This window comes from Anolis carolinensis, chromosome 5 (genome assembly GCF_035594765.1).
Source record: "Anolis carolinensis isolate JA03-04 chromosome 5, rAnoCar3.1.pri, whole genome shotgun sequence".
In the NCBI taxonomy this organism is placed as follows: Eukaryota; Metazoa; Chordata; class Lepidosauria; order Squamata; family Dactyloidae; genus Anolis; species Anolis carolinensis.
The window spans coordinates 201,611,161-201,629,106 of NC_085845.1; the positions used below are offsets into that span (position 1 = coordinate 201,611,161).

Sequence of the window (17,946 nt, forward strand, 5' to 3'; positions counted from 1 at the left end):
TTCCACCTCGGCTCCAGAAAGGCCTTGCTGTTGAGGAATCCTGGGAGTTGGAGTCCAAAACACCTGGCGGGGCCGAACTGTTGTGCTTTAGGCTTTTCCTGAGGGAAGGACTCCAACTCCCGTGATGCCCCGGGCGCGGGGCACAGAAGGGGCGTGGCTTCCCGTAGTGACGTCGGCGCCGCCGTCCAATAAGAGGGCCGGCCTGGGCGGTGAGGTCACTGTGGGTGACGTCAGAGGAGAGAGAGCAAGCAGAAGAGCCTCGGCAGCGGGCGAAGCAGCAGCGAGCCGGAGCAGCGAGCAGGAAGCGGTGCGGGCGGGCGCAGGAAACAAGACTCTAAAGAGCGCAAAGCAAAGGACATCGAGAGAGAAAGGCTCCCGAGGAGGAGAGGAGGGGGGTGCCAGGAAGAGCCGGCTCGGGAAGGGCGGGGCCTCCGAGGAAGGAGGAGGAGGAGGAGCAGCAGGAGGAGGAGCAGCAGCAGGAGGCGACGAGCCCACCGCGCAGGCGCAGGAAGCGGGGCTCCAGCGTTAAAGGGGTCCTGACAGGACAAGAGAGGCCGCCGGCCGGGGGGGCGCCATGTCCTCCCCCAGCCCGGGCAAGAGGCGGATGGACACCGACGTGGTCAAGCTGTATCCTTCGCCTGCGAGGGGGAAGGGGCTGTTCGGGGAATATCAGGGGAAGGGGGGAAATGGGGACACTGGCCCTTTAAGAAGGCCAAGGAGACAGGGAAGGGGGCATACACACAAGGGGAGGCTTGGTTACAGGGTTCCTCTCACCAAGTTTGTTATTTATTCAATGGGGAAGAAGGATTGGAAAGGTTTATAAAGGACAGATTCCCCATTGGAATGACTTGAGGAGGAAAAAGAGGGTGCCAGGAAGCCTCAGGGAATTGGGGTGCTGGCCCTTTAAGAAGGTAATTCTGAGTCAGGAAGCCTCAGGAAATTGGGGTGCTGGCCCTTTAAGAAGGCCAAGGAGACAGGGAAGGGGGGCATACACACAAGGGGAGGCTTGGTTACAGGGTTCCTCTCACCAAGTTTTTTGTTTATTCAATGGGGAAGAAGGATTGGAAAGGTTTATAAAGGACAGATTCCCCATTGGAATGACTTGAGGAGGAAAAAGAGGGTGCCAGGAAGCCTCAGGGAATTGGGGTGCTGGCCCTTTAAGAAGGCCAAGGAGACAGGGAATGGGGCATACACACAAGGGGAGGCTCGGTTACAGGGTTCCTCTCGCCAAGTTTTTTATTTATTCAATGGGGAAGAAGGATTGGAAAGGTTTATAAAGGACAGATTCCCCATTGGAATGACTTGAGGAGGAAAAAGAGGGTGCCAGGAAGCCTCAGGGAATTGGGGTGCTGGCCCTTTAAGAAGATAATTCTGAGTCAGGAAGCCTCAGGAAATTGGGGTGCTGGCCCTTTAAGAAGGCCAAGGAGACAGGGAATGGGGCATACACACAAGGGGAGGCTCGGTTACAGGGTTCCTCTCGCCAAGTTTTTTATTTATTCAATGGGGAAGAAGGATTGGAAAGGTTTATAAAGGACAGATTCCCCATTGGAATGACTTGAGGAGGAAAAAGAGGGTGCCAGGAAGCCTCAGGGAATTGGGGTGCTGGCCCTTTAAGAAGATAATTCTGAGTCAGGAAGCCTCAGGAAATGGGGGACCTGGCCCTTTAAGAAGGTAATTCTAAGGAAAGGTCAGGAAATGAGGTGCTGGCCCTTTAAGAAGGTAATTCTGAGTCAGGAAGCCTCAGGAAATTGGGGTGCTGGCCCTTTAAGAAGGCCAAGGAGACAGGGAAGGGGGCATACACACAAGGGGAGGCTTGGTTACAGGGTTCTTCTCGCCAAGTTTGTTATTTATTCAATGGGGAAGAAGGATTAGAGAGGTTTATAAAGGACAGATTCCCCATTGGAATGACCTGAGGAGGAAAAAGAGGGTGCTGGCCCTTTAAGAAGGTAATTCTGAGGAAGCCTCAGGGAATTCGGGTGCTGGCCCTTTAAGAAGGTAATTCTGAGGAAAGGTTAGGAAATGGGGGTGCTGGCCCTTTAAGAAGGTAATTCTGAGGAAGCCTCAGAAAATTGGGGTGCTGGCCCTTTAAGAAGGTAATTCTGAGTCAGGAAGCCTCAGGAAATGGGAGACACTGGCCCTTTAAGAAGGTAATTCTGAGGAAGCCTCAGGGAATTCGGGTGCTGGCCCTTTAAGAAGGTAATTCTGAGAAAGCCTCAGAAAATTGGGGTGCTGGCCCTTTAAGAAGGCCAAGGAGGCAGGGAATGGGATATCCTCAACAAGGGAAGGCTTGTTTACAGGGTTCTTCTCACCAATTTATTTATTTATTTAATGGGGAAGAGATTTGAGAGATTTTAAAAAGGACAGACCCCCCTTTAAATAGAGAAAGACCCCCTTCACCATTGGAATGACCTGACTTGAGGAGGGAAAAGGGGATGCTGGCCCTTTAAGAAGGCCAAGAAGACACGGAATGGGATATCCTCACGAGAGAAGGCTTGGTTACAGAATTCTTCTCACCAAGACCTCATTGATTCCATTAAAAATGAATACAGAGATTTAAAAAGGACAGATTCCCCTCTAAAAAGAGAAAGACCCCCCACTTCCCCTTTAGAATGACTTGACTTGAGGAGGAAAAAGACAGTGCTGGCCCTTTAAGAAGGTAATTCTGAGGAAAGGTCAGGAAATGGGGGTGCTGGCCCTTTAAGAAGGCCTAGGAGCCAGGGAATGGGATATCCACAGAAAGGAAGGCTTGGTTATAGGATTCTTCTCGCCAAGTCTTTTATTTGTTCAATGGAAAAGAGGAATTTGAGAGATTTTTTAAAAAGACATATTCCCACCAAAAGAGAAAGACACTCTTCTCCATTGGAATAACTTGAGGATGAAAAAGAGGGTGCTGGCCCTTTAAGTAGATAATTCTGAGTCAGGAAAGGTCAGGAAATTGAGGACACTGGCCCTTTAAGAAGGCCTAGGAGCCAGGAAATGGGATATCCACAGAAAGGAAGGCCTGGTTACAGGATTCTTCTCACCAAATCTTCTTTTTGAAAAAGAGAGAATTTAAAAATGACATCCCCCCCCCCAAATAAAGGCCCTTCCCCATTGGAATGACTTGAAGTGGTCAAGAAATTGGGGCACTGGCCCTTTAAGAAGGCCAAGGAGCCAGGAAATGGGATATCCTCACAAGGAAAGGCTTGATTGCAGGATTCTTCTCACCAAGTCTTTTATTTATTCAATGGGAAAGAGAAATTAGAGAAATTTATAAAGATAAAAAGGTATCCCCATTGGAATGACCTGAGGGAAAAGAGGGCGCTGGCCCTTTAAGAAGGTAATAATAAGTCAGGAAAGGTTGCCTCTTAATGAAAACTTTGTCTGGAATTGCTCCCCAGTTTCTATATCTATATACCAATGAAACTGGAGCATGTCAATAGAGGAGGCTTGACCAATAATAATGTTGTTGTTATTATTATTATTATTATTGTATCTCACTGAGATGTAATAAATAGGGAGGAAGGAAAGGCTATCTTCATCTATTCCATTTAAAAGATTTTAAAAAGGGAGTGGAATCCCAATAAAAATTGGGGCAAGTCAATCGAGGAGGCTTGACCAATAATAAACATTATTACTATTATACTTATATCCCAAGATAAAGACCCCCTTCCTCATTAGAATGACTTGAGGAGGTCAGAAAATATGGGTGCTGGCCCTTTAAGAAGATTATTCTGAGTCAGGAAAGGTTGCCTCCTAATGAAGATTTTAGTTAGAATTTGCCTCCCAGTTTCTATATCTTCATCTATTGCATTTAAAAGAATTTAAAAATAGGGGAAATCCCAATGAAATTGGAGCATGTCAATAGATCAATATTATTATAACATATATATCTCAATGAGATGCAATAAATGGGCAGAAAGGAAAGACTTTTGGGAATAATAATATGTCAATAGAGGAGACTTGGTTGTAGACTATTGTTATTATTATAATACTTATATCTCACTATGTAATGGAAATGCAATAAATAGGGAGAAAGGAAAGGCTTTTTAAATAATTTATTTTGTTACCTTTCCTCCAATTTTTAACCCAGGATAGGTGAATATATTTCGTCATTTACAATAGAAGAGGCTTCATTTGGGAGTTTTCCCAAGTGATAGGAAGAAAGTAAAGATTTCTTGGAATAATAATAATAATAATTTATTAAAATCTGCCTCTGTTTGGGCCTGTCAATAGAAGAGGCTTTGCTTGGGAGCCTCCCCAAGAGATAGGGAGAAAGCAAAGACTTCTTGGAATAATAATAATAATAATAATAATAATAATATAATGAATATCTGCCTCTATTTGGGCCTGTCAATAGAAGAGGCTTTGCTTGAGAGCCTCCCCAAGAGATAGGGAGAAAGCAAAGACTTCTTGGAATAATAATAATAATAATAATAATAATAATAATAATAATATAATGAATATCTGCCTCTATTTGGGCCTGTCAATAGAAGAGGCTTTGCTTGGGAGCCTCCCCAAGAGATAGGGAGAAAGTAAAGACTTCTTGGCATGATGATGATGATAATAATAATAATAATAATAATAATAATAATATATTTGATATCATCCTCTATTTGGGCCTGTCAATAGCATAGGCTTTGCTTGAGAGCCTCCCCAAGAGATAGGGAGAAAGTAAAGACTTCTTGGCATGATGATGATGATGATGATAATAATAATAATATATTGGATATCAGCCTCTATTTGGGCCTGTCAATAGAAGAGGCTTTGCTTGAGAGCTTCCCCAAGAGATAGGGAGAAAGTAAAGACTTGGAATAATAATAATAATGATAATAATAATAATAATATATTGGATATCAGTCTCTCTTTGGGCCTGTCAACAGAAGAGGCTTTGCTTGAGGCTTCTCCAAGAGATAGGGAGAATGTAAAGACTTCTTTGAATGATAATAATACATTTTATTGGATTCCTGCCTCTCCTCAGAGGTTTTCCCTCTGATATTGAAGTCAGGACAGGTGAATAATGTGATGGAGAAAAGTCCCTCTTTTCTTTCCAAGCAAGGCCTCCTATTAAATTATTTTAGAAACGAACCTTGTCAATAGAAGAGGCTTCTCTAGAGAAGAGCCTTCCCCCAATAGATAGCTTTTAATTGTAGTTCTTTAAACATATTTTTCATGTTTATGTCCCACAACACAATTTTTTTATATTCAAATGTTAAGGCAGTGGCTCTGTTTTTAATTCTGTTGCGCCCTGCTTGCACCTCAGTGTAGAAATAAAAGCAGGATGATATAATAATAATAATAATAATAATAATAATAATAATAATAATAATAATAATAATAATTCATCACACAGTCCTAGACACTTGGGAAGTGTTCGACTTGTGATTTTGTGATACGAAATCCAGCATGTCTATCTTGTTTGCTGTGTCATAATATAATAATAATAATAATAATAATAGTGTTTGCTTTAAGCCGCCTCTAGCCCCTGTTTTGGGAGAAAAGCAGGATAAAAATAAACAAGGGAGAGTGAAGACTTTGCAATGGGGAAATACCTTTCCCATATTGAAATCAGAGTGAGTCTAATGGAGAAGAGACTTCCGCTTCTTTCCGAGCAAAGGACTGCCAATTAAACTTTTTAAAAACAAGTTCATTAAGGGGTTGTGCCAAAAAGACTTTGGCCCGAGCAATGGGGCAGAGAGAGAGAGAGAGAGAACGCAAAGCTCCCTTCCCGAAATAATTATATTTAGAAGAATTATATTTATTTATACACCGCTTTCCTTTCTCATACAAAGGATACAAAACTAAAAACAGTTCAAATTACAATGTAGGACCTGCAGCATATAAAATAGAAGTAAACATAGAAGAAGAGACTTGGGCCCTGATTGTTTTTCTTGCAAAATATGGGACTAAAATGCTGAGAATAGGGATTGGGGAAAGCTTGGTAAGGAGTATCCCTTTCCATTAGCTCCAGGTGGATTTTATTTATCAGGGCTGGAGAAATTGGGGTGGAAGAGGAGTCAATTTTTTGGAATGGAGCCACAGGTTTAGAGAAGAGAGAGGAAGGATAGGCCTACAAAGGCTCAAAAACATCCTGCAAATATTTGGGAAAAGGCTATTTTGCAGGCCTTACAGTTTTAAGGAAGAGACACGGGGTTTGTTAGTGATTGTGAGGGTGCTTATATTGGGGTGGATGTTTATTTTGAATGTTAATATTTTGTCACCGGATGAAGTGAACCCCCTTATTGATGGTTGTACGTGAATAACAACACTAGATATACCCCCATGGCTGTTCTTTCCTCTCTAATGCAGGATGAATATAGCTTGCTTTGTATGTTGGGGTTTATATTGGGGGGATGTTTGTCTCAAATGTTGTTCCAGAGGCCTCTTTCCAAAGCCAGACCTTTTTTGGGTGTTATGGGGACCCTTTATATTCTATAAATAACCCTCCTAGCCTTGGAAGTCGAAAGCAGGGTTTGTTTGTGGTTGTGACGGTGTTTATATTGGGGGGATGTTTGTTTTGAATGTTAATATTTAACACTGGATGAAGTGACCCCCATTATTGTATGTGAATAACAACACGCTAGATAAACCTCCATGGCTGTTCTTTCCTCTCTAATGCAAGGCAAATATAGCTTGCTTTGTATGTTGGGGTGCAGTGGGGCCTGCTCAGGTGGGGAGGAAAGCAATATATATATATATATATATATATATATATATTTGGTGGGGGGAAAGAGGATTTGGTTATATCGCTTGCCTTGTATGTTGGGGTGCATTGGGGCCTGCTCAGGTGGGGAAGAAAGCAATATTTATATTTGGTGTGGGAGAAAGAGGATTTGGTTATATCGCTTGCCTTGTATGTTGGGGTGCAGTGGGGCCTGCTCAGGTGGGGAAGAAAGCAATATTTATATTTGGTGTGGGAGAAAGAGGATTTGGTTATATCGCTTGCTTTGTATTTTGGGGTGCAGTGGGGCCTGCGCAGGTTGGGAGGAAAGCAATATTTATATTTCTATTTGGTGTGGCAGAAAGAGGATTTGTTTATATAGCTTGCTTTGTATGTTGAGGTGCAGTGAGGCCTGCTTGGGTGGGGAGGAAAGCAATATTTATATTTATATTTGGTGTGGGGAAAGAGGTTTTGGTTATATAGTTTGCTTTGTATGTTGGGGAGCAAACGGTTTAGTTTGCCGTTTGTTCGTTCGGGAAGCTTCTGATGCCAGCAAAGGGAGGGAGGGGGGTTTATTGTGGGGCGGAAGGGGGTGTCTGGAGAACAGCATTCATTTCAGTGGGGCTTTCGAGAGTGGGGGGAGACGCTTGAAACGACACGAATCCGTCCCCTTTTTCTTTCCCTCTCCTCGTCTCTGGTTGCTGATGTTGTTTATGTAACACTTGTGTTCCATGTAGATTTCCCCCCCTTTACTTTTTACAGGGCTCTACTCTCATTTTTTTTCTTTTTGCAAATTGCATTTTATCCTATGTTTATGTGTGGACATATTCAGAGTTCAGGAATCGTTGCAGTGCATTTGTGTACAGGATTGTTTTAGCGATAGCGATGTTTGTCAAGTGGTGGGGAGGGAGGCGAAGCAGAAGCAACGGTTGACATAATGCTCGAAATGCATTCGGAGATGTTTATTGAGCACGTCGGCCTCCCCCAGGAGTATTTAATCAAGAAAGAATTAACTGGATGAAGGTGCGAAGGGGTTACAAATAGCATTTCGCTTCCAGAGATAAACAAACTTGTTTGGATTAGGCCTGCTGGGGGGAGGAATTATTGCAGTCAACGTTGACAGGGCAAGGCCGGTTTCTAACCTGCTTAACCCTCGGTGTTTATATCTTTTTGGAAAAACAAAGACCTAGGCTCGCTCATGAGTCCTCCTCTTAAAAAATGTTTTTTTTTAGCAAATAGGAAGTGGCACACGACTAACTAACTAACTAACGATCGGCTCTGGAATCAAAGCTATTTTTATCCTTGGCTTGAGTCGCCTATGCATGTCATATCCTCCCTTCAAATGCAAAGTTCATTTGATGGTACATCTTTTTTTTCATCCTGGTTTGAGGGAAGGTTAGAACTCCAGCTGTTCGATGATCAAAAAGGAAGAACAGGGGAGAGAGATCCTCATTACGTATAAATTGCGAAAAGGCCGCTGGATTATGCCAAGGCGAGGCTCCACTGTGGTGACCTGGCGCATCCTCTCCCCCTCCGGCCCTCCCCGGGTTTACGCTGTTCGCTTGGTCCCGGAGAGGCTGAAAGAACATCACGTTTTAGGAGACAAAGAGCAGGGTTTACTGAAAACACATACGTGACTTCATGTGGCTCAGCCCTGGCCGGTGTTCGTGGCATGACGCTGGGCAGGAGAGGGGCCAAGAGCGTGGCAGTCCTCTCCAGTTTGTGTGTTTCTTTCCCTCTGTCCATCAGAAGAAACAAAACAATTAAAAACAAAGACCTCCTATTACTGACCCTACTGCTTATAGGGACCTGCTTTCTCCTGTGTGCAAGTGGGCATGGATGTGGGGTCCAAGCTGTGTTTCTTCTCTGCATTTATGCCTGGATTGTCAGTGTCCTCGAGACCCACAACCGACCCCAGCTAATGTGACACTCACCATTGTTTGCTTGGAAGTCCTGGTGATGTTTATTTGGGTTTATAGGCCCACAATAGTAATCTTGGGTTCTGTGTGAAGTTGTGAATTTGATAGAAGCCTATGCATAGACTGTCAGTGTTGTCAGTATACATAATAGTCCATTGACACTAACCATTGTTTGCTTGGAAGTCCCGGCAATGTTTAATTGGGTTTATTTCCTAGTAAATAGGCCCAGAGTAGTAATCTTGGGTTCTGTGTGAAGTTGTGAACTTGACAGAAGCCTATGTGTAGACTGTCAGTGTTGCCAGTATACATAGTAGTCCATTGACACTAACCATTGTTTGCATGGACTGTCAATGTCTTTGGTACATAGAACAGTCAATTGAAACGAACGATTGTTTGCTTGGAAGTCCTGGCAATGTTTACTTGGGTTTATTTCCTAGTAAATAGGCCCAGAATAGTAATCTTGGGTTCTGTGTGAAGTTGTGAAGTTGACAGAAGCCTATGTGTAGACTGTCAGTGTTTTCAGTATACATAATAGTCCATTGACATTAACCATTGTTTGCTTGGAAGTCCCGGCAATGTTTATTCGGGTTTATAGGCCCACAATAGTAATCTTGGGTTCTGTGTGAAGTTGTGAAGTTGACAGAAGCCTATGTGTAGACTGTCAGTGTTTTCAGTATACATAGTACATTGACACTAACCATTGTTTGCTTGGAAGTCCCGGCAATGTTTATTCGGGTTTATAGGCCCACAATAGTAATCTTGGGTTCTGTGTGAAGTTGTGAAGTTGACAGAAGCCTATGTGTAGACTGTCAGTGTTTTCAGTATACATAATAGTCCATTGACATTAACCATTGTTTGCTTGGAAGTCCCGGCAATGTTTATTCGTGTTTATAGGCCCACAATAGTAATCTTGGGTTCTGTGTGAAGTTGTGAAGTTGACAGAAGCCTATGTGTAGACTGTCAGTGTTTTCAGTATACATAATAATCCATTGACACTAACCATTGTTTGCATGGACTGTCAATGTTGTTGGTACACAGAACAGTCCATTGACACTAACAATTGTTTGCTTGGAAGTCCTGACAATGTTTATTTGGGTTTATTTCCTAGTAAATAGGCCCAGAATAGTAATCTTGGGTTCTGTGTGAAGTTGTGAAGTTGACAGAAGCCTATGTGTAGACTGTCAGTGTTGTCAGTATACATAATAGTCCATTGACACTAACCATTGTTTGCATGGACTGTGAATGTCTTTGGTACACCGAACAGTCCATTGACACTAATGATTGTTTGCCTGGAAGTCCTGTTGATGTTTATCTGGGTTTTATTTCCTAGTAACTAGGCCAAGAACTGCACCCTTGGGTTTTATAAGAAGCTATGCCTGGACTATCAGTGTCTTCGGTACACCAAACAGTCAATTGACACAAACCATTGTTTGCTTGACAGTCCTGTTGATGTTTATTTGGTTTTATTTCCTAGTAACTAGGCCCAGAATTGCACCCTTAAGTTTTGTATGAAGTTGTGGATCAAAGCCTATACCTGGATTGTCAGTGCCGTTGGTACCCAGAACAGTCCATTGACATTAAACATGGTTTGCTTGGAAGTCCTGTTGATGTTTATTTCCTAGTAACTAGGCCCTGAATTGCAGCATTGGGTTTTATAAGAAGCTATGTCTGGACTATCAGTGTCTTCGTACACCAAACAGTCCATTGACACTAACCATTGTTTGCTTGGAAGTCTTGTTGATGGTTATTTGGGTTTTATTTCCTAGTAACTAGGCCCAGAATAGTAAACTTGGATTCTGTATGAAGTTGAGAAGTGGATAGAAGCCTATGCATGGACTGTCAGTGCCTTTGGTACCCAGAACAGTCCATTGACATTAACCATTGTTTGCTTGAAAGTCCTGATGATGTTTAATTGGGTTTAGTTCTTAGTAACTAGGTCCAGAATAGTAAACTTGGATTCTGTATGGACTTGAGAAGTGGATAGAAGCTTATGCCTGGACTGTCAGTGTCTTCAGTACACATAATAGTCCAATTACTCTGACCGTTGTTTGCTTGGAAGTCCTGGCAATGTTTATTTGGGTTTTATTTCCTAGTAACTAGGCCCAGAATTGAAGCCTTACATTTTTGTATGAAATTGTGGATAGAAGCCTATGCGTAGACTGTCAGTGTCTTCGGTACACATAATAGCCCATTGACACTAACCATTGTTTGCTTGGAAGTCCTGCTGCTGTTTATTTGGATTTTATTTCTTAGTAACTAGGCCCAGAATAGTAATCTTGGGTTTTGTATGATATTGTGAAATGAATAGAAGCCTATGCCTAGATTGTCAGTGTCTTTAGTACACAGAACGGTCCATTGACACTAATCATTGTTTGCTTGGAAGTCCTATTGATGTTTCATTATGTTTATTTCTAAGGGCCCTTCTAGACAGACCCTATATCCCAGGATCTGATCCTAGGTTTTTTGTTACCCCAGATTATCTGGCAGTGCGGACGCATATAATCCAGTTTAAAGCAGTAAACCTGGGATAAGATCCTGGGACATAGGACCTCTCTGGAAGGGCCCTTAGTAACTAGGCCCAGAATATTTAACTTGGGTTCTGTATGAGGTTGTGGATAGAAGCCTATGCCTGTATTGTCATAACAGTCTATTGACACTAACCATTGTTGGTTTGGAAGTCTTGTTGATGTTTCTTTAGTTTTATTTCCTAGTAACTAGGCACAGAATAGTAATTTTAGGTTCTGTATGAAGTTGAGAAGTAGATGGAAGCCTATGCCTGGACTTTCGGAGTCTTTGGTACATCAGACAGTCCATTGACACTAACCATTTGCATGAAGTCTTATTGATGTTTATTTGGGTTTATTTCTTAGTAACTAGGCCCAGAATAGTAATCTTGGGTTCTGTATGAAGTAGATAGAAGCCTATGCCTGGATTGTCAGTGTCTTCTGTATACAGAACAGTCCGTTGACACTAACCATTGTTTGCTTGGAAGTCCGGTTGATATTTATTTGGGTTTTATTTCCTAGTAACTAGGCCCAGAATTGCACCCTTGGGTTTTGTAAGAAGTTATGTTTGGACTATCAGTCTCTTTGGTACACTGAATAGTCCATTGACACTAACCATTGTTAGCTTGGAAGTCCTGATGATGTTTATTTGGTTTTATTTCCTAGCAACTAGGCCCAGAATAGTAATCTTAGGTTCTGTATGAAGTTGAGAAGTGGATAGAAGCTTATGCATGGACTGTCACAACAGTCCATGCACAACAGTCTATTGACACTAACCATTGTTTGCTTGAAAGTCCTGATGATGTTTATTTGGGTTTATTTCCTAGTAACTAGGCCCAGAATAGAAATCTTGGGTTCTGTATGAAGTTAATAGAAGCCTATTACTGGACTGTCAGTGTTTTCGGTACACAGAACACTAACCATTGTTTTCTTGGAAGTTTGGCAATGTTTATTTGGGTTAATTTCCTAGTAACTAGGCCCAGAATTGCAGTTTTGTAAGAAGCTATGCCTGGGCTATCATTGTTCTTGGTACACCAAACAGTCCATTGACCCTAACCATTGTTTACTTGGCAGTCCTGGATATGTTTATTTGGGTTTATTTCCTAGTAACTAGGCCCAGAATAGTAATCTTGGGTTCTGTATGACTTTGTGAAGTGGATAGAAGCTTATGTCTGGACTGTCAAGTGACTTCGGTACACCGAACGGTCCTGTGACACAAACCATTGTTTGCTTGGGAGTCCTGCCGATGTGTATTTGCTTTTATTTCCTAATAACTTGACCCAGAATAGTAATCTTGGGTTTATGATGATGTGGATAGAAACCTATGCCTGGATTGTCAGTGTCTTCAGTACACCGAACAGTGACACTAACACTCACAGTCAATTGACACTAACCGTTGTTTGCTTGGAAGTTCTGACAATGTTTATTTGGGTTTATTCCCTTGTTACTAGGCCCAGAATTGCAGCCTTGGGTTTTGTAAGAAGCTATGCCTGGACTTTCAGTGTTTTTGGGACACAGAATAGTACATTTACACTAACTATTGTTTGCTTGTAAGTTCTGTTGATGTTTATTTGGATTTTATTTCCTAGTAACTAGGCCCAGAATTGCAGCCTTTGGTTTTGTAAGAAGTTGTAGATAGAAGCGTATGCCTGGGATGTCATTGTCTTCAGGACACAGATCAGTCCACTGATACTAACCATTTCTTTGGAAGTCCTGGTGATGTTTATTTGGGTTTATTTCTTAGTAACTAGGGCCCGAATAGCAGTCTTAGTTTTAGCATGGTGTTGTGGATAGAAATGAGCCAAAGAACCGTCTACTTTGTTTTGTTTTCTCAGGTTTTGTGCCTTATCTGTTGCTGCTTCTTTCATTTATTATTATTTATTTGCAGTATTTATATACTATTCTCAACCTCGAAGGGGACTCAGGCCATTGCAGCCATTCCTGTTTTTGTCATGTAATCGATCTCCCCGATTGAAAGTTATTATGATTGTCATTGATTGTTATTTTTAGCGTAATGGTTTTATTTTGTGTAATAATGTGTTTTTATACTGTTTATTTACTGTATGTTGTTTGTATTTATTGTTGGAAACAATAATTTTCCAACAATAAGTCCCTTTGGGGACTTATAATAAAGTTTTATTATATACAGTGCTAGCTGTGCCCGGCCACGTGTTGCTGTGGCGAAGTGTGGTGGTATGGGAAATAAAGTACAGTAGAGTCTTGCTTATCCAAGCTCTGCTTATCCAACATTCTGTATTATCCAACACAATTTGCCTTTTAGTAGTCAATGTATTTGTAGTCAATTTTTCAATAAATTGCGAAATTTTGGAGCTAAATTCATAAATACAGTAATTATTACATAACGTTATCGTGTACTGAACTGCTTTTTCTATCCATTTGTTGTATAACATGATGTTTTGGTGCTTAATTTGTAAAATCATAACATAATTTGATGTTTAATAGGCTTCTCCTTAATCCCTCCTTATTATCCAACATTTTGGCTTATCCAATGTTCTGCCGGCCCGTTTATGTTGGATAAGTGAGACTCTACTGTATTGGGGAATTGGTGATAGGTAGTATATGTTATTTCCTAAAGCTTGTGAACATACAATATTTCTAGTTGTTCCTTTTTTTTTGTCTGTTGGAGGCAAGTGTGAATGCTGCAATTACTCAAGAATGATGAGCATGTAATGGCCTTTCAGCTTCAAAGCCTGGCTGCTTCCTCCCTGGGGGAATCTTTCGTTAGGAGATGTTAGCTGGCCCTGATTGTTTCATGTCTGGAATTCCCCTGTTTTCAGTGTTGATCAGAGTGAACCCTGCCTGTCCCCCGGACACCATTGTGGCTATGACGCGAAGGGGGTGGGGCCTAAAGGGGCCCTGATTGGCAGCCAGGGGGAGAACGGCTCTTCCTCGCCGCCTGTAATTTGGACTTTATTTTTCTAGGTTTTTTATTTATTGAAAGACATACATTGGATGACTATGTCTTTTGTGGCCAAATTTGGTGTGATTTGGTTCAGTGGTTTTGTTGTTTACTCCATGGGAAAAACGCACATTGCATTTTTATATATATAGACTAGCTGTGCCCGGCCACGCGTTGCTGTGGCTTTTTTTTGGTGGTTCCGTGTCTTAGAGGGGGGGGATCCTTTGTTGGGAGGTGTTAGGTGGCCCTGATTGTTTCCTGGATGGAATTCCTTTGTTTTCAGAGTGTTGCTCTTTATTTTGTGTTTTGAGATGAGAGAGTGATGAGTACCGAATGGGTTTGGACCTTCAAAGAGTGGTGTTTCCCTGTTTGAGGGGGGGGGGGGGGGAGGAATCCTTTGTTGAGCATAAGAACGTAGAGATGTGGATGAGGGGTTGTGTTGTCAATTTTCTAGGTTGGGGGGCCTTTAGTTTTGTTGTTTTGCCCAGTGGAGTGACGCCATTATCCTTTTATATTTATAGACTAGATGTGCCCGGCCACGCATTGCTGTGGCAAAGTGGTGGTGGTACAGTAGAGTCTCACTTATCCAACACTCGCTTATCCAACGTTCTGGATTATCCAACGCATTTTTGTAGTCAAGGTTTTCAATACATTGTGATATTTTGGTGCTAAATTCGTAAATACAGTAATTACTACATAGCATTACTGCATATTGAACTACTTTTTCTGTCAAATTCATTGTATAACATGATGTTTTGGTACTTAATTTGTAAAATCATAACCTAATTTGATGTTTAATAGGCTTTTCCTTAATGTCTCCTTATTATCCAACATATTCGCTTATCCAACATTCTGCCGGCCCGTTTATGTTGGATAAGTGAGAGTCTACTGTATTGGTTAAAAATTGTTGTGTAATTTTTATTTGACGGTATTTGTATTTTTAATTTTTTTTATTGTAAGTTATCTTTTTATTTATTATATTTTATTATTTTCTTGTATTATTTTTAGTTATTTTCTGTTATTATGGTATTTTATTGTATTAATTTTTTAGTGTTTTTAATTATTTTTAGTGTTTTTTATTATTTTTTATTGGGTTGCTAGGAGATCAAGTTGGAGGGGTTTAGCCTTCTAACTGGCAGCAATTGGATAAAAGCAATTATTCCTCTCCCTCCAATTAGGACTTTATTTTTCTTTTCCTTTTGTTGTATCAACCTAGAGGCGTGGATGATGGGTTGTGTTGTCAAATTTTGAGGTTGGGGGGCCTGTAGTTTTGTTGTTTTGTGGGTCGCCGTGATGCCATCACTCATTTATATATATAGATTATTATTATAATCTGGAGTCGGCCAACTTTGGCAAGTGGGTAGGCCTGTGCCTCATTTTGGGGCGATGTTGTGGGTGTCGAACGAGGACAGGGGCCCCGTGGAAAGAGTGTGGATCCCTCTCTTTCCTCCTCTTGACAGGTTTGACGGGGCGGTTGGTGGTGTCGCTTCCCACCGCCTTCCTATTTTTACTCCCTCCGACGTGGCGTGTGCTTTCTGCGCACACACATCTGTGCAATTCGGGGAGGGGGGGGAGGGAGAGGTGGCTCGTCCGTCCTTCCTGTGTTACACGGGGAACTTGTTCGCCTGTTTCTTCTTTGAGGCAAAACCTCGTTTTGGTAATTGCATGACGGCGACCTGAAACTCTGAGTCACTCGGAGCTGCTTTTTTGGACGCTTCCCTAAACATTGTGCAAAGAGAAGGAAAAAGGCTTTGAAAGATATGAAAAGCTGTGTAACACGCCTTATGTTTTGCATTGCAACCCAAAATGGGAGAATTGCAACTTGCCAAAATTGCAGAATTGCAACTTGCCAAAATTGCAGAATTGCAACTTGCCAAAATTGGAGAATTGCAACTTGCCAAAATTGCAGAATTGCAACTTGCCAAAATTGCAGAATTGCAACTTGCCAAAATTGCAGAATTGCAACTTGCCAAAATTGGAGAATTGCAACTTGCCAAAATTGGAGAATTGCAACGTGCCAAAGTTGGAGAATTGCAACGTGCCAAAATTAGAGAATTGCAACTTGCCAAAATTAGAGAATTGCAACTTGCCAAAATTGGAGAATTGCAACTTGCCAAAATTAGAGAATTGCAACTTGCCAAAATTGGAGAATTGCAACTTCTGGGTTTGTTTACGGATCTTTCTCGCCGGGCAGAGTTAATAATTAGTGCAATACAAAGAAACCCCAGTGTCTTTCCAACTCTGTCTGGAGTGTCCTCTTCGTAATACCCGGATTAAGTGTCGGTGAACTTAGGCCTTGGAGTTTTGAATCTGCACCCGCTCTTTGTGATGTGTGTCGAACACTTCCCCAGTGTCTAGGACTGTGTGATGTATTTTCGGATGATGCGTGCAGATCCCAGTCGGGTGGCCTTTTGCAGTTGGCAGATCGTGATTTTGTTAATGTCTATTGTTTCCAAATGCCGGCTGAGATCTTTTGGCACGGCATCCAATGTGCCCATCTCCATCTCCACCGGGACCACCTGCACTGGTTTCTGCCAGAGTCTTTGAAGTTCAATCTTGAGGTCCTGATAGCGGCTGAGTTTTTCCTGTTGTTTTTCATCAATGCGACTGTCACCTGGGATGGCAACATCAATGATCCAAACCTTTTTTCTCTTCCACAACTGTGATGTCTGGTGTGTTGTGTTCCAGAACTTTGTCAGTCTGGATTCGGAAGTCCCACAGTATCTTTGCGTGCTCATTTTCCACAACCTTTGCAGGTTTCTGATCCCACCAGTTCTTTGCTGCTGGGAGGTGGTACTTGAGGCATAAGTTCCAATGAATCATTTGGGCCACATAGTTGTGCCTCTGTTTGTAGTCTGTCTGTGCAATTTTCTTACAGCAGCTGAGGAGATGATCAATGGTTTCGTCGGTTTCCTTGCACAGTCTGCATTTTGGGTCATCAGCTGATTTTTCGATCTTGGCCTTAATGGCCTTTGTCCTGATGTCTTGCTCCTGGGCTGCAAGGATCAGGCCTTCTGTCTCCTTCTTCAGGGTCCCATTCGTGAGCCAGAGTCAGGTCTTCTCCTTATCAGCTTTTCCTTCAATTTTGTCAAGGAACTTTCCATGCAATGTTTTGTTGTGCCAGCTGTCAACTCTAGTTTGTAGTGCGGTTTTCTTGTACTGTTTTTTTGTCTGCTGTGCTTTGAGGAGTTTCTGATTTTTGACTTCAATCAAAGCAGGTTCTTCACTTTGCTTTCCATATTCTGCCAGGGCATGTTCTTCTTCTTTGACTGCTTGTTTTACTTGCACGAGTCCTCTGCCCCCTGATCTTCTAGGCAAATATAGCAGGTCAACATCACTGCGGAGGGTGCAGTGAATGATGAATGGTCATGAGTTTTCTTGTTTTTCTGTCCAAATTGTCCAGTTCCATCTGTGTCCAGTTTATGATGCCAGCAGTATACCTTATGACAGGTATGTCCCAGGTGTTTATGGCCTTGATGGTGTTGCCTCCATTGAGCTTGCTTTTGAGAATTTTTCTGACCCTTTGTGTGTATTCTTTGCTGACCACAGTTTTCACATGTTCATGCTTATTATTATTATTATTATTATTATTATTATTATTATTTTATTATGACACGGCAAACAAGATAGACATGCTGGATTTCGTATCACAAAATCACAAGTCGAACACTTCCCAAGTGTCTAGGACTGTGTGACGTATTTTCGGATGATGCGTGCAGATCCCAGCAGGGTGGCCTTTTGCAGTTGGCAGATCATGATTTTGTCAATGTCTATTGTTTCCAAATGCTGGCTGAGAACTTTTGGAACGGCACCCAATGCGCCAATCACCACCGGAACCACCTGCAGTAGTTTCTGCCAGAGTCTTTGAAGTTCAATCTTGAGGTCCTGATAGCGGCTGAGTTCTTTACTCCTGGGAGGTGGTACTTGAGGCATAAGTTCCAATGAATCCTTTGGGCCACATAG

General features: G+C 42.0%; 1 protein-coding gene and 1 long non-coding RNA gene across 2 annotated transcripts in view; both read left to right on the forward strand.

Moving 5' to 3' along the window:
• The first annotated feature begins 241 nt into the window (after positions 1 to 241).
• Positions 242 to 17,946, forward strand: part of ube2h (ubiquitin conjugating enzyme E2 H) — a 130,675-nt gene continuing 112,970 nt past the window's right edge. The window contains exon 1 of the mRNA XM_062983362.1: positions 242 to 627. Coding sequence (XP_062839432.1) covers positions 575 to 627 — 53 coding nt within the window. The 5' untranslated portion in view covers positions 242 to 574. The remainder of the gene's footprint in view (positions 628 to 17,946) is intronic.
• On the forward strand, positions 634 to 3,494 carry LOC103281277 (uncharacterized). The gene is made up of 2 exons (XR_010006948.1): positions 634 to 2,147; positions 2,197 to 3,494. It is a non-coding gene; the product is annotated as an uncharacterized LOC103281277 (long non-coding RNA).